The sequence below is a fragment of the Phaethon aethereus genome, assembly GCF_964289735.1.
Source record: "Phaethon aethereus genome assembly, chromosome: 21".
NCBI lineage: Eukaryota > Metazoa > Chordata > Aves > Phaethontiformes > Phaethontidae > Phaethon > Phaethon aethereus.
Genome location: NC_138597.1, coordinates 2,513,067 through 2,536,299, shown reverse-complemented (window position 1 = coordinate 2,536,299; position 23,233 = coordinate 2,513,067). Strand labels below are relative to the sequence as shown.

The 23,233-nt window shown below is 40.9% G+C and overlaps 1 protein-coding gene across 1 annotated transcript in view; it reads left to right on the top strand.

The window, feature by feature from the left end:
- Positions 1 to 23,233, top strand: part of CAPZB (capping actin protein of muscle Z-line subunit beta) — a gene marked incomplete at its 5' end in the record, with an annotated part of 42,737 nt that overhangs the window by 11,533 nt on the left and 7,971 nt on the right. Inside the window, 4 exons of the mRNA XM_082009302.1 lie at positions 149 to 270; positions 5,692 to 5,805; positions 18,874 to 19,015; positions 19,537 to 19,653. Coding sequence (XP_081865428.1) covers positions 149 to 270; positions 5,692 to 5,805; positions 18,874 to 19,015; positions 19,537 to 19,653 — 495 coding nt within the window. The remainder of the gene's footprint in view (positions 1 to 148; positions 271 to 5,691; positions 5,806 to 18,873; positions 19,016 to 19,536; positions 19,654 to 23,233) is intronic.

The window sequence follows — 23,233 nt, the reverse complement described above, 5'->3', positions numbered from 1 at the left end:
TTTGGGTTTTTTTTAAAGGGTTTCTGGCTTTGGGACAGATATGGGCTATTAATAACAAAGTCTGTTCTTAGGGATGCCAGTCTCTTTTAACCTTAATGTGTTACCCTCTCTTCCCTCCCTGTGTTTTTTTTTTTCTCCAAACCATCAGGTCCCAAGCCTCTGTGAAGATCTCCTCTCCTCTGTTGATCAGCCATTGAAGATTGCACGAGACAAGGTGGTAGGAAAAGACTATCTATTGTGTGACTACAACAGAGATGGAGACTCATACAGGTGAGTTCATTTCCAAAGCAAGGAGCTAACTGGTTTACTTTGTAAATGAGCACTACGTACAAGTATTGCAGTCCCTTCTCCCTGTTATTACTAGTCAAAAAAAGAAATAGAATGATTATAAACTCTTCTGGGCAGTGAAGCTGAAACAGTGGACTGTTTCAGATCCTCTTCTCTTGAGCAGGGCATTGACTATAGAAGTTGTTCTTAATATTTCCCTAATGTGAAAGAGCATAAATGTCTTCATCTCCAGACCCCCATGGAGTGCTTCAGTTTCAGATAACGTGGTTGCATGGCTGCTAATCTGATGACCTTTGCAAGGCAGGTCCCCACTGTGTCTGCAGAACGAGATGTGTTTTATCCTAGAAACCACAGTGTTTCTGCACATTTTCTTTTTACTGTGATTTGCAGTCGCTCCTTCAAGCCTAAAATGTGATGATGTTATCTTGTTAAACGGGTGACTAACACATTGCTCTTAGGTTTTCTGTAGTGTGGTTATGTCTTGCAGAATTAAAACCAGTCAGATCTCTAGAAGAAATTATTGTGATTGGCCTTGGCATGAAATTAAACAGTCTATTGTTGCAAGGCTATAAAATCTTTGGAATGGATAACAACAGAAAAGAGATGATGCAAGCAGTCGGTTCAAACAAAATTGTCTTCTGCTTGTACAAAACAGGGTGGACTTGCCATCTGGGAAAGGCTTTTTCACTCATGTTTTGCAAGGAGTTGAGTCTGACTTGGGACATGCAATGTCATTAGTTCTCTATGAAAATCTTGGCCCAAGTTTTTAGCAAAGAAAAGGAATCCCTCTCTACCAAAATAGCTAATTTATTCTGAGGACTGTAGACAAGCACAATGAAAATATTTGAAAAATATAAGCTGTGTGTAATTATAATATGATGAATCTTGAAGTAGAAAGGGCTGTAATACTGGAATGGTACAATGAGTTTTCAGTATTTTGGCTGCCACTTTAAACACAGTCTTTCTTTCAATTTTTTTTTTTGAGGCTTTGCCATTAGGATGATTACATTGCCTGACTTTTCTTAATGGCTGTAGCGACAGTGGCATGGTTCCAAATATTTAATTAAGAATCACAAAGCTTATAGTGCAGAAACCTTAGTGAATGTTGCATCATCTAGCTTTTATTCTTTTCTCTTAACGAAGGGTGCTAGGCTGTGAAGGAATGACCACCATTCATTTTCTGTCCTGAGTTAACAGCTCAGCCATTCTGCTTCTCCTGGTTATGATTATAAGGGTTACACCTCTGGCTCTCCTTGCAGCTTCAGTGTAATAGCTTACATTTTTAGTGCTAACAATTGGAACTGATCTACAGTAAGAATTTAGCTTTGCTTTGTGCAGATTTGCAGTAGTGTTTTACATTCATCTGGCCAGAATGTTTCAAGAATTCTAGTTCGAAGTGGAACTTCAGAAAATATTTTAACAATTTTTTTTTCCTTTGGCTCAGGCCATCGTTACAGAAGCAGGTAAGCTTATAAAGGATTCTAGGTTGATTGGTTTCAATCTCTCTGAGTTGCAGGAAAGGTATTTATCTAAACTGAAAGCATATCTGTCTGTAGATGATTTACACAGAGAACATCCTGAGGTTGATTTTGTCTGAGAAATAGGAGGAGGAGACTAATAATGGATGCAAAGTTTGACATTGCATCTGGATTGTGGCTGAGTGTAAATCTTGATGAGTTTTTTTAAAATAGAACCTATTGCAGTGGGCCAAGAAGTAAGAAGGTCTCTAAGGTGAAGTGTTCACTCATGTTCTTTAGGGTACTAGTCTAACATTGAAAGTTTGTTCAACCTTCTACAGAAGAGCCGAGTGCCTTTTAAAAGCATTTGTGCATTAAGCTTGTATGTCTGCGTTGGTCAGAGATCTATATTAGCAGCTACGTGCATTTGATCAGTTCTAGATTAGTAGCTAGATCAGTTCTAAATTAGTAGCTAGACTAGAGTTTTATAGCTTCTGCCCTCCACAAGATGTACTCGCGCAGCTGTAGTCTCTCTGGCAGATGCAAGAGAAGGGAGTAGATCCTGTATTTCTTGTGGGTCTTTCAAGAGATGCTTTCTCACTGAAGTTGTGATGTGTTTCTTGCAGTCCCCTTCTGTCCTGTTTAGGCTGTTTACATGAGCATCTACCACCGGAGGCACAGGAAACTTGAAAAGGCACTTGTTAAACAATGTTTTAACATGCTGCAGTAACTAATAACATTTGCTCCCGCCCCGCAACCCCTCCATGTTTAATTAGTGCGTGTGGCAGCTCTTTCTTTAAGGTTAGTTTCATGCTTGCCTCTGAAATTTGCTCAATCTCTTTCTGAGAAAATATTTAAATAGTTACAAGGAAGCAGGAGGACTTAGGTTTTTTTAAATAATTTTGAAGTTTTCAGGAGTTACTAAGTAATGGGGTTTCAGAAAAGCTGTTTCATTTGTTCATATAGAATAGGCATAATGTATTAATTGCTGGCATTAAAGAATGCTGTTCTTTAAGGCTTTAGATTCGAGTGTTCTGGATTGAAGTGATTCTTCCTTCTGGAATTGATTGGTCTCAGCTCTGTTTCGTGGAGTAAATTCTTTCCTTCAGCACAAAGCAAAAGCCTTTGAAAACCAAGCGATACTAACATGTGCATGTGTTAATCCCATTCTGTGCCTGTGTTCAGATTTTATGAGGTATGAATAACAGTGTCTGAAGTTGTTACTGGGAAGTGGCTCTTAGACTAATTTAATCAATTAGGCCAAAATCTAGGAGGAGTTTACTGTGCTTTTAAAAGCTTTTGATATTTCCACAAAGATTTTGCAGAACCACATGCTCGATTAGAAGTCCCAAGAAATACTGTTCCCTGCCTGCAACATGCTACATACCCAATTACTGCACACTTCAAACTAAACACCGGTTTTCCTCTTATTGGAGAGGTTGCTAATTGCATTTCTTTTACTACTAATCCAAGGATTTCAAAGCATTCTACGGACAAGTGAGCTTTATGCTACTTTGGCAGGAAAGGTGGAGCTAGGTAGTCAGACTTTTTCACCGGGAGTCAAGTTTTATAGGATTTTTTTGAGTGACTTTACAATTTGACTGGGAATTAGCTTTGAAAAAAAAAGCTGCTCTGGGATGTTTGGCCATTCAGGTGGTAACTCCACCAATTTGATGGGGCAGCACACGGGGAAATGAATATCCTATTGCTTCCCCCATCACAGTTGACTCCTTCCTCATATTTAGACAGACTTGATTTTCTCCATGTCGAGCGTGGATCAGACCAGAAGGTAGATTTTTGGAGTCTCTCTTGGATCTTCATAAATAGATAATTTTCAGTTTCTTCATATTATCGCACTGCTGCTTGTGGGAGCAGCCTTCCGTGCACGTGGTCTCGCAGGCACTTCTGTGAGTACTCCTTGTAATAACAAAGGTTTGTGGAGGACATCAAACAGCCATGGAATCCATATTGTGAATATGAAGGCAGAGCTTTTATTAATTTTTTTTTTTTTAATATAAGACTTCAAGGTCCTTGACTTTGTCTATACGTTTCCACTCTAAGTATGTTTGATCACTCTATTAAATGGAATCCTTATGGGAAATTTGGTGCCAACAACACTGAAACCTGTTAGCTTAAACAAAAACCATTCTCTCTTAGCGAAATTAGAGGTCTGACTTTTGAAATTTAAGTGCTAGTCCATCTGTCTTTCTTCAAATAGCCTCCATTTAAGCTTTTAAATGTGTTGTGAGTACTCTTCCACAAAAAGGAAAAAAAAAAAAACCAAACAAAAGCAAGGTTGTGTTGTGAGGGTTTTTTTTAGGTGAAGTTGCTGCTGGCTCCAACCGTAATGGGTTGAAAATGCCACAATCTGCTAGCTAGAAGAATCTGTGTTACCAGGCTTCCCTTAAATCCCATTCCTGCAGCCTGCAGAAGAGGTCTGATATTTACAATTAAAGTATCTTCACTGTGGCTTCTGCATGAATTCTCTGCTCACAGATTTCCTTATACGTGATTGAGAAGCATAGTGTTCTGAATTTACAGAAAACAGGAGGGTTTTTTGAATTCGCCTCTTAAAATTTAGAGAAAGACAAAGCAAGTGCGTCCTAATGAACGCTGCGGATCAGGTAGCAGTACGCTTCTGCGTTGCTTGGCGTACGAACCCTGGCTTTGCTTTTGCAGGCTTCATGATAGCAAGGTCAATGCTCTGTCTGCCTGAAATTCTTTGATGGTGTTTGGTTTCGTGTGTACTGCCTGATGGGTATAGGTGTGCCATTTGGGAATCCTGCAGATGGCACCGGTGGTGATTTTTGTGCGAATCTCTTCCAGATTTTGGAGCTGTTAGGTAACGGAGCACTACTGTAGCTGTCGACTCTTCTCCAGAGCAACCGAGTTTTAAGCAACTGTTTTTAAAATGAGAACCACCACCTGAAAAACATTGCTTCGGGTGGAAGTGACATAATGATTTAGCTTTTCCTGGTGTCTCACCTTTTGAGTCAGATGTGGTAGGGAGGGGTGAAGTGCTGTGAAAGCGCAAAGCCAGAGCGAAGCAGAGCCTGTTCTTTGTGCTTTGCATTAAACAGATGTCAAAACTAGATGCCTTTCTGAGAAATTAATAACAAATGGCTACTGAGCAAAAAGCCCTTACGTATGGACTGCATTAAGACCTAGTGTTAGTAGGCTGGAGTATTTTGAAAAGTGAGTAGGTAAAGGGTAGAGGTACCTTTCTTTAAACCAGCAGTGATATATGTGGATTGGTTATTCACAGGGGAAATGAAAAGGAGAATGCAGGTTTACAGAACAGGAATTATAAAAGTCCCAAGCAGATGGGCAAAGGGTTCCATTAATCTTTTAATACCAAATCTTTCATTAAGAGCACAAAATCTCTTCCACACCTGCAGAAATCGTAGTAACACCTGCAGCTTTACAAACCCTGTTAAATCCTTCGAACTGTTCAAATGTTTTCCTAATGTTATACTAAAAGTAGAGTTTCTTTCAAAGCAAAGTAGTGGAGGAGAATTTGGACCTTAGTTGTAGACAGCAGTGTTTGGCACAAATACTGTCAGATCCCAAATAAACTACACAATCTATCTGCATGAAAAATAATTTTAAATATCTAATGGGCAACAGCTGAGGCCTCATTTTTTTAATATTTAAGAAGGATCAGATTCAAACCCAAGCATGGTTTTTTATATAGTAGTGACCTGAAGAACCTTAGGAACGTTCCCTAAGTACACTCTAAATTTCAAGGAGTCAGTGTTTTCTTTTTGTCAGTGTTTGAAAGAGCTGTTGAGGGTGAAATTCTTAAAGATAGATGACGGCTCTCGGTACGTCTGGCATTTTTTTGGAAGTTCAGCATCTGTGGATGAGCTCAGACCCACCGATCTCAAACCTTTCAGAGCTTGTCTCTGTTGTCTAACTCTCTGTATTTTCCTTGTCTCTTCGGCAGATCACCGTGGAGTAACAAATACGATCCTCCCCTGGAAGACGGTGCCATGCCATCTGCTCGCCTGCGCAAGCTGGAGGTGGAAGCCAACAATGCCTTTGACCAGTACAGAGACTTGTATGTCAGTTCTACCATACAGAGCCCTCTGCTTTCTTTGTTTCCTTCAGCAGGCATGTGATACACATGCAGAGTCTAAAATGTGATCACTAGCTGCCTCAGAGTGGCATACCAATGTATAGCGAAGGAAGAAGGGTAGGCAGCCGCTGGTCTGCTGTTGGGAAGCGTATCTGCTGTGATTTCACGATACGAAAACGTGAACAAATTTGTCAGCTGATGCTAAAGGCAGTTGCTGAGGTGCTTTCCTGCCTCCCTCCCCGCTTTAACAGATTAATGGCATCTCTGTCCTGAAATGACCTGTGTTCTCTTTGATCTTGACTAAGTTCAATCTTAAACCATCTGCTTTTTCCATTCCCTCAAGACTGTACTCTCTCAAAATATCTCTATATATCGCAGCACTTCCACATCTTCCAGTAAAAGGACATGTGCTAGTATACTGAAATGCAGCAGTTGTATGGGGACTAATGTGCTTCTGCTGCAAGGGCTGTTCTCTGATGCTTGTTTTAGACCCTGTCTTTGTTAAAGAGGTGTAAAGCAAAGAATTAATAGAGCATATGTAAGACAAATGTAGTTTAAGCGGTGTCTTTTTTAAAGCAGGCAACAAGCAAACTGTCTGGGTGACTTGTCAGCCAACCAATTTTTATAAAAGGTAGGACTGTGCTGGTCTTGCATTGTAGTCACATCTGAGGCCTCAAGATGTAATCAAATGTAGCTGTCTTATGTATAGGCTGTGGTCTCCTAAGCAGTGGTGGGATGGAAATAGTAATGCTAAATCTAAAAAGCAAATGTGCGCCACAAAGCGGAGTGAACTTACTGCTTTATCCAGTAACATTATTGGAGATGCCTAATGACCATGAAAAAGGTGAACAAAGCTCATTGCTTCTTCATGTTGCCCAAAAATGGAGATACAGCACATCTTTAGATGTAATTCGTCATGTGTCACTGTGCTATTACAATGCTAACAAAAGCAGGTTAAAACGTGCTTTTCTTGCTAGATTTTTCTACTCATTTTAAGATGTGGCTTGACATAAATGTAGCCTGTCCGAATGTGTAATCTTCACGCTTTTGTTACAGGCATCAAATTTTTACTTACTTTTGTGCATCATTTCCATAGATAGGCAACCTCTCCTGTAAGTAACGGTTGTTACTGGTATCTGAACTTAGTAGAAGAAAGGAATTTTGCGTATGCAGCAAAGAGAGGTTTGCAGTTACTCCCCAGGTGCAGAACAGACCAGACCCAACAGGATTTTTAATAGGCTAAGAAGAAAATGAGTGGGTTTATGGAACCAAGGCTGTCTTTTTAAATCCCTCTCTGCTCAGATGACTGTGAAGTCCTGGTTGGATACAGTAACTTCTTTAAAAAGGTTTCATGTGCTGGAAGGAAAGTGTGGTACAGGTTACTCTCGGACTTGGGTGAATCTGCTGAACCCTGTTCAGCATGTGGTCCAACAGTAGTTTTAATATATCGTGTGGAAGTAAAAGGTGAGATTGTATCAAATTTCATCGTTCACTTTGTCAGTCCAAGTTTTATAGGCGATACATTCTTAGAGGGGATACGGGAGGGGTTTCTCACAAAGACTTCATTCTCGTGTCATCAGCCAGAAATGATGGAGGCATTATGACTTGCAGCGTAGTCAGACTAGATAAGCGCGTCTGTCAGCACAGTACGCTTTGATGCACGTCATGATCTCAAAAATGTGTCAGAAAAAGAGGAGAAGAGTGGCTTACAGTTTGCTGAGTGGTGTAAGAATTGTGGCATTTTTGGAAAGAATTTGCAAAGTTAGGGAAACTTAACCTGACCGTTTGAAGGGTTCCTCATGCTTGAAATTGGAAATGATCAGTACTTTCCCCGCAACAGAGATTTGGATAGAAGCATGCTTTTGTTCTAGTAGCTGGACTCTGCAGTTTCTTTAAAAGACAATTGGATTTGGTATTGTGATAGCAGAAGCTTAATTTTTACTTGGAGATAGAGCGGGGGAAAAAATGAGGTGGGGGTAACAAGTGCCAGCTTTTCTCACTGCTGCTTGCTGGTCTTGCCAACACATCAGGTTGGGAATGACTGTAGCAATTACCGGCATAACAGCTGCTGAAGCTGTGTGGGAGTCTGAAGTGTGGGGAAGGTTGTAGTGGGAACAAGATGGCAATTGCAGTGATGTAATTTCCATGGTCTGCTAGAACTGGAAACTAGTACTGCGTACCCACTGTAAAGCCAGAAGTAGGTCTGAGCCGTGCGTTGTCGATTAAAGGTGTCACTGGCCTTCTGGTTTGGCAGCTTGCAGCGCTGGGAAAGGAGTGCACAATGCATTGGTTCCAGGACAAAGTTATCCGCGTTGTTTCAAATTCCAGAGCAAGTGACAACAGAGGTTTTCCAGCATTGTGCAATATTTCAGGCTCATTTGAAAGCGTTGATGTATTAATCAAAAAAATAAGTAGCGTGCTGGCAGTCTTTAGTACTGTATCTTTTGTGGAAGTTACGGTTTCTGTTACATGGGAAGATTTATAACAGGTTCACCTTCTAGTAACAGTGTTCATTTTGTAGGCAGTGTGCAAAAAAGGTTTCTTGAATTGCCCTTCAGAGACTTTCATTGTCTCCATTTGCTCTGATGGGGTTGTCTGTCCAAAGAGACTGTTCACAGTCGACACCAAGCTAACCAATAGTTCACACGACAAAGTCTTTCTTAAAAAATGCGAATTTAAGTGCAGCACTTGTTGCACTGTTAGACTTTCAGCTTGCATTGCAGATTAAGAGGGTGAAAATGATGCTGAGAGAGAGGCCTCTGATTTGACACATCAGGTTCTCATTCAGCCATCTCTTAAGAGACTGTTCTGTCCCGCTCTCTATGGGGTAGAGAATGTTTTTGAACTACACCTTTAACCACAGCTACGCTGTGTTTTGCGGTAGAGAGGTAACAGTTAATACAAAAATAATCTTATGTAAGCAGTAGTTCCCAGAGAACACTGAGCTCCAGTGTGCTTGAATTTCCTGGGCTGTTAGGCATTTTAGTCCTAGAATGAGGGTTTCTGCTAGGTTTTTCAAAGCAGTTTGTGGCTTTGTTTCCAGCCTTGCTGGGCTAAACTGCTGGATCTTGCACTTGTAGTCATCTAGGCAGTATGGACTGCCTGTCACAGAGAGGTGGTGTGCATCTTAATACCTTGTAAGCACTTGTTTCTGAGACTTCCCTCTGCATGGTGCTCACTTTGCTCCCCAGCTTTAAAACACATCTTATACTGGTTGTTCCAGTGGGGAGTGGAAGAGGAAGATGTTTCCTTTCTATAGAAAAAGCGCTCTTGAAAATACGTGCTCTTCCTACTCTGCTCCCAGCATACAGTCCAAGCTTCCCCTGGATTATCTCCCGTTTTACCTTAGCACAGTAAGGGATAATATCTCATAGAGTTCATCTCGGGCATCTCCCAAGACTTCAGATAGTTTAAGTTTTTCCTTGTGTCAGTCCCGTTTGGCCCACATACCATTCCTTTTTAGATTTCTGTTCTAATCAGGTGTGGTAAGTATCCACCTACATTTAGTGAGTCATTGGCATGTATTTGCCGTTTCCCAAGGGCTTGGCACCTGCTAGTGTGGGTGTTTAGAGGGAAACAGCCTGTTATGTGTTTGTTAACAATTTGTGTGAAATAATCCATTCAGATTTGCTCGCCGGTGACTAAACTTGTTTGGTCCCCAAAAGCTTATTGGCCAGCATACTGAGTGACTGTAGTGTGAAAGTAAGCGTGGAAAAGCCTTGTATCTTCAAATTGTGAAAGCTTGAAAAGAAAAATTTTACTGAATCATCAGTGCCTCCTAACCAGCACTGAGTTGTTCCCTCTAAGTGTCTGTTTTAAGGCAAACTACCTGTAGGTATCTCTAGGGTTGCCCCCCTTTTATTTCTGGAGGAACGTTCATGTCCCTTTGGGTTAAAGAGGAGTCATACTAGGTTTTAATTCCCTCTCTATTATGTAAGTTAAACAACAAGCATATTTCTTGGTTATCTGTTTTACCAAAATGCATGTCACTTTCCCAAAAAACAACTGTTTAATTTTGATCTCCTGCTGCCAGGTTTAACTCAAGACACTGCCTGAAGCTAATGCCCTGGTATGTTTTTGTTCAGTAGATTATTACTCCCAGATGGAAGTTTAATATCTTACACCATTCAGTTAGAGCCTTGGTTCTCCACTTCCAATATCGTGAAGATAATTTCTTCAAACACATGGTTGTAATTTATTGCCCTTTGCTTGACGTGTGTGTGCGACTGATTGAAATCAAAGCGTAATGAGGACCAGGGCATCTGGATAAATCTATCTATTTTAGATTCTGTATTCTGTTGTTTTGGGTTGGAGATAATCAGTGCTTTAATTAAGTAATTTAATTGCTCTTTGTTGTCTGGAAGAAATAATTTCTGAAGTGATTAACTAGACCTCCCTGGGGAAGGATGCTGCTGATCTGAATATTTCTACAAACAAAATGAGTTCTGGCAACTTTGGACCGGTTTAGTAAGCTGACATACATTTAGAAAGTTATCCCTTACCTCTTTGTTTCTCGGGTTAAGTTGGATTTAATTGGTACTTTTGTTTGGTTTTTTTTAACAGCTTTAAAAAAAAAAAAGGAAAAGTTAAAATGCTCATCTTAATAATTCTGCTCCTGAAAATGTTTTTATTGATTAAGGTTTTGACTTCCCCCAGCAGAGTAAGCCATGAAGCCTTTTGAACTTCTGTTTCTGTCTGTGTTTTGATGTTGATCCATTTTCAAGTTGTTATATTAGAGCTCTGGACAAGGAATTTGGTAGGAGCAGAAGGAGGTCTGGGAGAGGATTGACCTCTAAAATGTCTTCATTGTGTGTAATCCTCTTGTTATTGAATTTTGTATTGGAATCCTGTCTGAAATGGAGTTAGTCACTCAAATTTTTGATGGTGTTAGCAGTCCTAAGGATGGCACCCCTGCCAACCAAGCACTTGCAGCGCTCTTTGCAGCGTAGATACTGCCTAAACCGAACATCCATCACCTTTCCCTTCTTCAGCTCCAGGAGGAAAGGCTACAGTAATTTCCTGTATGCATGTGCTAGAGAGCTTGAAGGGGCTGCTGGTCAGGTAGAGCAGCGAAGTCCCGGTGGCACACAAGCTTACCCTTTAATTTTTAGAGTGTGTTTAGTTTTATCAGTGTGTTTAATGTCATTGAACAGCCTTGATTTGCTGAATTTCAGGGACGTCTCATTTTTACTCTGTGGCTCTTTGCCACTGAACTCTGTGCCATCGTCTCTACTACCAAGTATGTTCAAATGTCCTGTAAGCTGCTGGATAGCTTTCCCCTTTTTAGCTGTTTTTACCATTTTTTCTTAGCGTATTTTAGATTGTGTGCTCAAACCACCTCTGATACTAGCCTTCATCCGCTTGTCTTGGTAAGAAAGAGGCAAACCTCTATTAGTGCTGCCCTTGGACTTGAACTCTTTCAGAGTGCTGCTGTAGTTTGTAATCTAATTTTCTCCTTTCCTGCCTTTGTATATCCCTTTACCTGGCCTGATATGTCCCTTTGCCTGGTCTGGTAGACCACAAGGTCCTTTGGAGGTCATTCCTCTCCAGTTTTGAAAACACTTTGCATTTCTCACAAGGTTTGTAGCTGTATTTATGTGTTTGACCAAGTTTGATTTATTTTATGCATGGAACAGCACCGATTCCACCAAGTAAATAAGAGAGCACCCGATGGGAGAGGCATAATTAGTGTTTTTGGTTTCAGCACAGCCTGCCAGCGCTCGTGCCCGTAGGTGTGCATGGGGGAGCACTCGCTGAGCTTCAATTCCTGCGGCCCGCAGCGCAACTTTCAACTCACAAAGTGATTAGGCAGCTGTGAGCTCTTTATGTAAGCGTTCTGTCTGTGTTTAGATGTAAACCTAGTTTGCCTAAACTAAAAACCCGTGGAAAGCTTTGAAGTTACTTTATTGCCATTAGCTCACTGTTCCTCATTAATGGTTACTAGCCCTTTGTGATGGCTTTCTCTTGGGCACGATAGTTACTGTGGTTTTCACAGCAAGGGCTCTGCAGATTGAATCCAGATGCATTTGTTATGCATCCTAGCACTAAGGAAACCTGACTTTCCATCTCACTGCTGGCTAGGGTTTTGCACAATAGGGTGTGACATCAGGATTATGTCATCTGTGAGATTCTTGCCTCCGGGTTAGACTGATAAGTACAAGATGAAGTCTCATAAGACAGATCTAAACTGCCGAGATGCTCGCTGCTTTAATGTTTGTATGCTTTTAAAATTAAAACCATGATGTTTTCCCAAGGAAAATGTTTAGATGTAAGAGTAAACAGAGCAGTGTTGGGGTCCCTTCTTTAGCTTGCCCCGGGCAGCTCAAAATAGAATCAATATTGAAATTGTTGATATATATATATTGCACAGAGCAAACTTAGAAGAACAGAGGAAAAAATTAAGCATAGTGTCATGCTGTGAAATCTAAATTAGTTGCTTTTCATCTGAAATATATTTTTTTTTTTCCCCCCCTCTTTCTTTGGGTGCTGCCTTTTGGAGCCGCTCTGTACAGACTACATTCTTATCTTCTGAATCTGAGATATTCAGCAGAGGAGGGGTTTTTCCCTTGGGTTCCCACGGTTCTCTGTGATTACATAAAATCTTGAACACGGGAGAGGAAATCTTGTATTAGGAGGTCAGCACTGATGATGCAGTGCTATCCTCAAACACTGCTCTCTGAAGGTTTTAAACCCCTAGTTAGAAATTACCTACATGCTTTCAAAAATGGAGTAAGACTCAATTTTAAAATGTCAGTTTATTATGAACTGGAATTTTTGAAGTGAATACCTCTAACAATACGTGGCTGTGCTTGCACTTACAGTAATTTACCTTGTGCTCTCCGGAATGTCCAGTGTTTTAATGATGGAGAATTTGAAGACGGAGTAACTTGACAAGTAATAGCCATCTCGTAGCCTATCTGATGCATCCGAAGAAAGAACTATGCCACATGAAATCTGTAGTCTGCGCAGACTTTGGCAAACAATATATGGCACAGAAGTCTGCTGCTGCTGTATTTTCCCCTCCTACCCATATTTGAATTATAGCTGGCAGAGTCTAAAATGTGTCAGACTGCCGGTGGGTGAAGCAGTGGGCTGTCTCTGCAGAGCATGCTGGTCGAATGGATGGGTAGGGGTGAAAGATTTGTAAGCAGTCGGCGCTTCCCGGTAGTTAATGAACCGGTTACGCGTTTGGACATGTTACAAAGTGACCCATTGTCTTGCTTATTAGGTGGCTAATGGAACTGTTTCCAGGTGACTTCTCAAAGGGGATTTGGTCATTAGTTTCCATCTGCCAAGAGCAATTGGATAGTAAGGAAAACGTAAGCAATATAGTTTTTGGATTTTTTTGTTTTTAAATCATGAAAGGTACTAGAAAGCACAAAACGGGACGTCCTGGGAGATTTTTAGCCTACAGGATCCCATTGTTTGGATACTGTTTTCCTTCCTTGCGGAGTTCTTGCACTTCACAACTCTGCTTCGCAGTTTGAGTCACCCCACCATGGTCCAGATGTGTGCTTTTAAGTACAACTGGCATTGAAGTTACACATACCTAACTAGATTGGTATGTTTGCTCGAGGGATTTTTGCACCTGTGTATGCTGGAAAGAATTTCTGTAAAATACCTGTACAGAGTCCACAAGCATACTTTGGGCTGTGTTCATAAACTGTGGTGAAAAACAGCTGGTCTGTATACACAAACATTTTACCTTCTTCCTTTTAAGTATTTAGGTAACATTCTAAGCGTGTTATACAGTTGCACTCCTGGGACCAAAGAAGGAGGGAGAGAGGAGTTCTAAATCATCCATACTCACGCCAGTGGGAGAAGTGTTACATCCTGGTTAGTTCCTGGTACCGACCTGTCCTTTTTATTAAAGAATAGGCTTGTGAGCCTCATTACTAGAGAGCTGGATGGAGGACACGGGCAACAAAATTTAGTGACAACTTTGATCTCTTGATGTTGTCCCGAAGACTGTTTTTTTTTCTTTTTTCCCCTCACTTGAGCTATGGGATTGCAGGTGATTTGAATGAACACCTTAGCGATGTTTTGGGTTTGGTGGAGGGTGAGTTGCTGAAACTTGCCACTTCCTTCATATTTTTGTTGCTATTAATGTGCTGGTTTGAAATGACAGGGTGCAGGCATAGGGGAAGGACTCGGTGAAAACTGCGCCCAGTCACTTGCCATTACACTCATCTGTTTTAATAATAGTTGAAATGTCTGCTTCCTCACCTAGTCTTTTAGGTAATGTTTTTGGGTTGCTGTTAGGCACTAGCTTCTCAGATTGCGATTTTAGTCATTGTCACTCTTGTAAAAACATTCGTAGCTGAATGCTCAATATTTTCCTTTGGGGTAGTTTTTTTGGTTTTTTTTTTAAATCACAGGTTTCTTGGAAGTCTGTTGATCTAAATAGATGGAGACATTTCCCTTTCTATGCTGAACTTCTGTAGCTGGAAGGAGTAGCTATGCAACCTTTAGGAGGAAAAAACTGAAAATTTATTTTTATTGCTTTAAATGAGCCAGTTTGAAACACTGTGCAGCTCTTCTGAAGGTTTGCATAGCCAGTCTGAGGTTCCAGGTATTGGTACTTTGGCATCAGGAGTTTGTGGCTTAGTGCTGAGGGTGCCATAAGCCAGAGACAACTGGGTGGGTTTTTGTCTCTGGCTCTCAGTTAGTTACTGGAAAATACACGAGTGGTTTTATGGATGAGTGATTTGGTCCTGAAGTGTAATTGAAAGTCATAGCTTGTTTTTAGTGCTGTGTGGTGGAAACTCATTTTCTCAGTAAAGGGTCCAGCATTCATTTGCAACGCTCGTGAGAAGTAGAAAGCTATCGGGAAGGTTACGGTGCCTTTTCTGTTCTGTCCTTTAGTGGTAAAACGAAGTGATTAATCTGTCCTGCTTTCTTGAGGTCTATGCTGGAAGCTGGGGGATTTCCTCCCCTATCACATCCCTCTTGAAGTTACGGCTTTGTTCTGGCCACAGTCTCTCTATTTCAGGGATACAGCTCGAGTTCCTTAAACAAGTTTCCATCCTGTGTCTCCACCCGCTTAAACTTCAAACACTTCATAAAGCTTTGGATCACTCTTAGCTTAAATATTTTCTTTTATTCTTGCATTCGTAAAGTAGGTCAGTCTTAAGTGTGACATTTTTTGTATAGAACAGCTTTTTCCAGGAGTTCTGTGGTTGATGAGTAACGGATATAAAACTTAAGTGTTTGATCATGACATTAAAACTAGAATTGATTTTGAGTGAAATGCTGTTCTGAATTTTGTAAAGAGAGCGAATGATTGCATTGGGCCTTATGCCTTTTAGTCACCTTCCCGGGCAACTTTATAAAAAGTGATTTTTACCAGAGACGGAAGAACACTGGCTGTCCTCAGAGAGGGCAGGGGTATCATTTGGACTAGATGATCTTTTAAGGCCCCTTCAAACCCAAACTGTTCTGTGATATCATTTGGCAGTGTTTGGGTTCTTAATAAAGGGACATGACAACTCCAAGACTATGTTTTTTTCATTGTTTTATAACAAACTTTTGCCTAAAATCAGGTAAACCAAGAGTACATCCTCGAGAGATCCGTGCCCTTAAGCAGAAGAGGAGTGATTGCTTTGCTTTGAATTGCTGTCCTTTGAGAATGGTTTATCCTTTGGGGACGTTTCTGAGGTACCCCAGTATGAATTGGAGTTTTCCTCCTACTTGAGACCTCTTGTATCTCTCAAAAGCATCTGCTGATTACTTTGGGCCTTGGATGCTTTGGGAGAGGACTTGAGCTTCTCAAGAAGATGGATTGTCTTTTGTGACCGCTCTTGTGCGGGAGGGTAACGTACCACGAGCAGGAGTATCCAGAACGGGTGATCAAAGAAAATGGTGTTTGATCCAGGAGCTATGTAGTGCTTTCAGAGTGTTTTGCTGCAGCTGCCGCGTGTAATTTTGGTGGGCCTGTGCTCTGGTTTGCCCATCCGTTTCTTTAACAGAGAAGATACCAGCTTATGCCTTCCAGGAACTTTTTCCAAGCTGGTTACTAAAATCCAAGCAGGAGAGGTAAGTGCTGCTTTTTAATCTGTGGGGAAGGGATTTCTTGGAGGTAGTCCAGCCTTCTTGCACTGAACCCCAGTTCATGAATGTAGATTTAAATTCCTCCCAATCTGTCTGTCATCCAGTTTTCTATTATGTAGCAGCCAATGAAACTGTAGCACTTCTTTTATTTTTCTTGAAGAGAACAGGCCTCGAGGAATGTTCCCCTCTCCAAACATGACTTTCCTGGGTTTAGATAGTCTTCAGAAATCCTACTTCAGTGCATTTTAGTTGCTGCGTGAGGAAAGGTGAAATCTAATGTAGGGATCAATGATACATATTTTCTCCCCATGAAGGAGGAGTGAATTTTTGAAGTCATTATGTATTGCTGAAGCACAGAGCAGGCTTTGGCTAATATATATCCTGGCATGCCTTGGATTCATAATGGTTCAATCGCTGGCATTGTTGTTTGAGTCTCCAGATACTGGATCTGGCTATGGCAAAGTAACTTTATTGAAATAGCATGTTGGTATTTAAAACAATATTAATACTATATTTGATTCATTAAATATACAAAGGCAAGTTAAAGCGTTTCCATGTGTGCACTGTTAGTTCTGGCGGGAGGTTCTTCAGATGGTTTTATGTGGTTTCAGACAACATTTTAGCACATTCTTAAAATACCCACAAAAGCCTTTATGTAAAATCTCATAAAGGTGAACCACATAAAAATTATTTTTTTCCTGTTTCATGTCATTAGGATCAAAGTACAGTAGGTAAGAATAAATTTCCAAAAGCCTTGTTTCGGTCCCTCTCTTAATTAATGTTTCATGCTCATAGCAAGCTCATAAAGTAGGTAATGGGGAAACTGTCTGTACACACTGTAATATTCTCAGTGGCTGCCAGTTCATTTTGAGTGAATTCACTTATTCTATATGTGAATTTTTAAATTTTTTTTTTAAGGAAACTTGGTCTGGAAATGGACAATAGCTTGTGCTTTCTGGCCTTTGATTCCCACTGCCCTGTTGTCAAAGGAAGGGTCACTTGGATTGGAAGAGAGGTTCACTGTGTGACTAATTCCCATTAAGTGCATGAACCAAAATCCATTTGTGAATTCCCCAGGGGATATAAAAAGGGTGTGTGTTGGTTTGTTAGGTTTAAATTGCCTGCTGGAAGTCTGGCTTTACATGCCTGTGGAGCAAAGGGCTTTCCTTTTTTAATGGTGTATTATCAGTGCTTGACAGATGTCATAGGACAGTGCTGTGTGTGTTGGGTAAACTGCCCAGGCTAAGCTTGGTGATGAGTAGCAGTAGTCACCCATTAAAAATAAAATGATATGATGAGTTAATACGAAGTCAGGTACCCCTCCTGGGGTCAGCAGTGGTTTTGATAGAGACTTGGAAGCACGCAGTTAAAAAGAATTGGCGCTCTTTTGGTGACTCTGCCTTCTTGAAACAGCATACCGGACTGACCTGTAAGTGCGGAGAAAATGTTGAAAGTTGCTAATGTTATTTGCGTTAACTTCACAATATCTTTTCTCCTGACTTGTAGAAAAGCATGGGTTAGTGTTCTTGAACCTACAATACTTCAAGCTAATACTTCAAGTCCGAAATGCATGGTAAATTGAATCTTAAATGCCATTAACAACTGTCAGGTGCGTGTTTAGAAAGGAGGGAGGCACAAAGGTGGGAAGGTTCAACAAGTTTTTCATGTTGGTGGTGAGTGATACTTTCCTTTCTTGCAGAAGAGGAGAAACATGCAGTCACTTGCAGATCTGTGCGATCGTCTCGCTCATGACAGTAAGAGGCAGGAACGTCGAACGGTTTAAACTGTGTGACTCTCAGTTTAGCTGCTGGAAACTGTCAGTCATAGCAGCTCCTCATGTCTTTGGGTGATGAGCTTTTGCTCTCATCCAGACACTGAATTCTCAGGTGTTTTGTCTGCTCTATGTGGGTACTTGCAGAACGGCAGTATGTGCTCAGAAGAGAGTATTACTAAAATGTCTTGTCGTTGATCTTCTGGCTCAGCTGAGGCTGCCTCTCCTCCTTTCCTTAGTTCTTCACAGGACGTGGTGATTCTGTGCAGCACGAGTTCATCACTGAGATCTAAGAGTTGTGTGCCACAAAAGAGTATTCCCTTTTGCTTGATTCTCCTTATGGCTTTTTGGTAACTTGAGAATGGAAACAGTTGGTAAAATGCTGTGGGCTATAGTTTCAGTTTTCTAGAAGCCAAAATTGGTTCTTCTGCATCTTTCTTCCTACAGTGTTGGGTTGTTTACCGTTACTTTAAAGTGCATCTTTCATCTGGCATGTAAGGAGCCTAGCACTGGTGTTATGGAAAAGGAGTTGGGTTCATTGCTTTGTTAGTTTTCCAAGAGTGTACTTTTTGCTACCAGAAACCTGAAAGTTAGGTAATCTAGCCTACTCTCTGTTGTATACCATAGCTGAAGCTGGAATAACATGTAAACCTCGACAGCATCCCTTCATTTCCGAGCGCCTTGGTTTCAGTTCAACTCTTTGCAATAAATCAGTAAGTCAGCTTTACGCAAACTTTTGAGACAGCAGCATAAAGCTACTTACTTGCTCCCTTTTGTCTTAATTAGCAGACTTTGTTGTAAAGAACTTCCAGACTTTGCCAATAGTGAGAGAAAAGGGGAAGAAAAAAAAAAAGACCGAACTGTAAAATAAAGCCTTACTCTCAGCCTACTTTGTAGCTTGTGCTTTTACCAGCTGTTATAGTTAATTGGAATCAGAGGAATTGTTTGCTCAAGTACTGTAGAAATCTGCAGCTAGCTCTGTTTCTCACTCGACTTTTATTCTCCTTCAGAGAAATGTGCAGTTTTTTGTCATTAAAGTCTCTGTATTATAAAATTATTTAAGCTGCTGTGTTTCTAGGTATATAACTGGTGAGAGTGTGCTGTTTTAAAAGAAAAAAAAAATCTTTACTATGATACAGAGATTCTGCTTGTTTAAGATTATTGTTGATATCTGACTCTGGCTTGGATCCTACTTGCTTTTAACATGCCTATTGGATTGCGTCCTGCAGGTATTTTGAAGGTGGAGTCTCCTCTGTCTACCTCTGGGATCTGGATCATGGTTTTGCCGGGGTGATCCTCATTAAGAAAGCTGGAGATGGATCAAAGAAGATTAAGGGATGCTGGGATTCCATCCACGTGGTGGAGGTTCAGGTACAGCCTCTGGGGCAGCTGATATTCCTAAGTGAAAACAAAACCCAGTTAATTCCAGACAATTAACGAGCACAGGTGTTCTGCTGAACAATGCAATATTGTGTTAGGGGCTGTAAACTTCTTTCCCCTGTTCGTTTTTGAAAATTCCCTGAAGCAATTTGGGTAGAGATAAGTCAGGGCTGTAATCAAAAAGAATCCCAGAAGAATTGAAAATATGTTACTTTCTGTGCATGTGATCCTGAGATTTTTTTTTTTAACATAAAGGGCTACAGATAAATATCACTAATTAGGTAGTAAAAACAAGGTAATCGGAGGTTAAGTTGTTCTAACTAGATTTGCTTTAGAAAATTAGGGGAATGTGCACACTTAGAATTGTTTTTAAGAAACAGACTGTGCTATGTGAGTGGAATTATACGTATCTGTCCTGTTGCTTGTGGGGTCTTTGGGGCCAGCCACCATTCAGTTTTTGGAGGGATTTTAACCTTTTGTCTCTACCCTTTTTGTTATCCTTCCACTTCTAGGAGAAATCCAGTGGTCGTACTGCTCATTACAAGCTGACCTCCACAGTGATGCTGTGGCTGCAGACTAATAAAACTGGTTCTGGTACCATGAACCTTGGAGGGAGCCTTACCAGACAGGTATGTCGTATATTGGCAGGAGTGCACGCTGCAGACTCAAGACATGCCTTTCCTTATTTATATACCCAGTAGCCCCAGTCGGGAACAAAAAGTTGATTTTGTGAGGTGTTGTATAAACATCTATTCTCCTGCTGCGTATGGAGCCCAGTGAAACAGTTAATGCATAACTGTGTAATTACAAAGAAAGCCCTTGAACTTTGCTGGATGGCTGCGTAGCTTTCAATTAAAAATATAAAACATTCAGTAGGAGTTTAGACTTGCTTTTAAGTCTTAATTTTTCTTTTGGTTTTCCTAAAGTTTTATACTTCTATATGCATTACCCAGGCAAACATCTCTATCTGTAAGATTTGCTCACTTTCTTACTGGAAGATTCCAATAGAATTATAAAATGCAAGATGACTTCTTTTGTTATGCCTCTCTTTCAAAAGCCAGCGAGACCACTGTCAACGAACCTGTATTTTGCATTGACTGTAGGATCCTTCTGCTCTTAAAGGCATCAGTTACCTTTTAGTATCCTGCTTTAGTATTTTCTTCCTGCAGTACCAGGACACTGATTGTAAAAACTCTCTAAAAAAAAAAAACCCAAACAAACCAAGCCGACCCGCTTCTAAACACTTGGGGGTTTTGTGCCAGTGTTAATTCCTTTGACTTCCTCTTGAGAGAGATGTTTTTTGCAAGGAAGGTGCCAGCCTGATGACTGTTCAGGCAGCGAACAGTCTGTCTTAGTCTCTGGCAGGCAGGATATGCTGGATTTGACTGCACTGGGTGAAGGTGCTTCTGCCCCAGCCACCTGCCAATGTTTGCTGTCTCCCTACTTCGTGCTGCTGATGAATTGCGGTTGCTTGAGATCTGGACTGTGGAAATCAGTGACTCGAGCAGAGTAATAAACTCTGGAGGACAGGAGGCATATTGTATGGTCATGAGTGACTAGAGAGATTGGCAGTAGCTGAAACTCCTTTATGAGACTTCCCAGGGCAGACTGTTGCTGTCGATACGAAGGACAATGCAGACTCTGTTAAACGGTTCATGTTTTTGTGCAGGTTTGAGGCAGGCGAAGGAAAGGAGGATCCATGATTGCAGAGAGGAACTGAAATCGTGTTAGTATTGCAGTCGCAGAAGCTTGCCCTAGACCTAGGTGATTTTTCTTTCCACGTTGTCGGTTTACAGAAGAAGCTGTTGGAAAAGCGTGGTGGTGGGGGGAAGGCATCTGGAGACAGTTTTGAGCATTGCGTACTCTTTTAAAATGTTTGCAGTAATTACACCCGAGTTATGGTGACCCGGACAAATATTTAATCACAGGCCTTCCTAATACTTTAAATCATAGCTGTGAAGTGGAGGCCAAGGGCTTGACTCTGGCCATGGCCTTATGGTGCACGAGAGCTGTGCCAAGGAAAACAAGAGTCTGTTGAGAATGGGTGTCCTCAGTACACCTTGGCCTGAACTGCTGGGCCTTGTTTAGTTTGACTTTCACTCTCTAAGCTTTAGTGGGGAGATTCATGCTTCTGTCATCATTTTAACGGCAGATCATTTAATTCATATGTGATGCATTAAAGCAGGGGCCTGCTTCCAATGTAAGTAACCATAAAAAAGCCACTGGGGTAATGATGCACTGCTTCTGCACAAACAATGGAAACTTGAGTTTCAGAATTTAGCTTTGGGCCGGAGATTTTATGTTTGCAGATGCCATAGTAGGCTTAATGGGACAGGCTTCGTCAGAATCTGTGGCAGAAAACGAAAATCTTCATGCTGCCTTGAGGTATGCTATGTGAGGAGGAGCTGTTTGTTCTGAGCCATTTATTTAGCTGTAGCTGGACTAAAGTCCTGAGTGCAGGGCTTTTACTTTGCTGTAAAGCCAGTTTGCCACATCACCTAAGGGCAGCAGGTTTTATTTTTACTTTTTGGTGGGATTTTTATACAGTCAGCACCAAAAGTAGGTTTTAGTTGTCTCTTGAATGGTATGTTAGAGTTTTACCTTGACGATATCAGTCATCTGATGTCGTAACCGTAATTTTGAAATAATTTTGTCCATGGTGAGTTGTACGTGGTTTTGGTCAACTCAACATTTAAGCTACTTGACCACCTTTGATCCTAAAATGTGAATAGCAGATGTCCTTGTGTTTCAGTGGAAGCTTTTGAAGTGTTCACAAGCTTTGTAATATCCTGGCTTATAAACTGATGGCGGAGAGAACCTTTCAATGCTTTGAAAGGGAAGTCTGAGAGCCATTACTTTGAAACCAGTTTTGCCTCGTAGCTGCAAATCAGGTATTTTTCGAGTGATGACTGGAATGATTAACTTGGTGGCCAGGAGCAGGCGCAAAGGAACAGCTAATGTAATGCCTCCTAATTCACCACCTCTGGCCGCGATGAAGAGCTGGGCACGTCTCGCACTGAAATGCTATGGGGAGCATTTGCAACTTCATATGGAAACACTTGCTCAGTAATTCCCCTTCCTAATGTCTGCAGATTACGCTCGGTGCAAGTAATGAAGCAATCTTATTTGTTCTTCTGTGAATGGACAATGTGGTAGAGCTGAAGTTGGATCTAGAAGTAAGAATCTAGAAATAGCTGTTCTCTGGTGTCATTTCCTATTGGAGAAACACTGTTGCCCTGCATCAGACACAAACATGGGGGTTTTTGTTGCCTTTGTCAAGACTGTTTGGAAAAACTTGTCTTTGCATTTCTTGAATATCCCCAGACTCTTGTTACTACAGGGCTCCCACTTAGGCTGTTCCTAAATGTTGCACTGAACTTAAAGGAATAATTTTTTTTTTCTCTCTCTCCACGGCACCGTGTATTTGAGTCGTCTTACACCTGCTTTGGGGCCACGCGATGCTACGTTCTGTGGTAGCTGTTAACGTAGAGGTCACGTCTCTATCTTACGTCTACTTTAACGTCATACACTGAGAATTGATGTACCTTTCCCAATTCATTGAACTACTACTTCTGAGTGGGTTTCCCAATGCAGGTTTTTATGTGCTACGGTAGGCGTTGTCTCTGTCTTTGTTTATAAGGGGAAAGTAACTGCACAAGCATTTTACATTTCTAAGTGGACAGAATAAGGAAAGAAAGGGAGAGACGTGGTAGACGGAGGACTTGGCCTGTTTTGGGAAGTTGAAAATCTCCTTTGTGTAGCTTTAATTTACTTTACCTGGTGGTTTTCAAAATGAGAACTTAATGCTTTTTCTTTATCAGTTCAATTATGGAAGTATCTTTTTAAGAGTTGGAGTATAGACTAATTCAAATACAATGGCATGTGATGTGTTCTGAATGGAGTTTTGGATTTTGGTTTTGTTTAAAATGTAGGATTTCAGATTCTGTCCTGATTCAACAGAGGAATGTGTGTACACACACAAGTATATGACACAAAAACATACGTGTAGCGATACATATTTCGTGACATAATTTATGTATATGCATTATTGATTTATAAATGTGCATGTATAAACTTCTGTTTTGAGAGGATGAGACAAATTCTTAGCCAGCTCTCTGCGTGTAGGATCCATAGATCGTAATTTTGGCCTGAAAACTTAGGGGGAATTAAAACTTAAGCGACATCGTCGCACAAAGTGGTCCTTTTGCA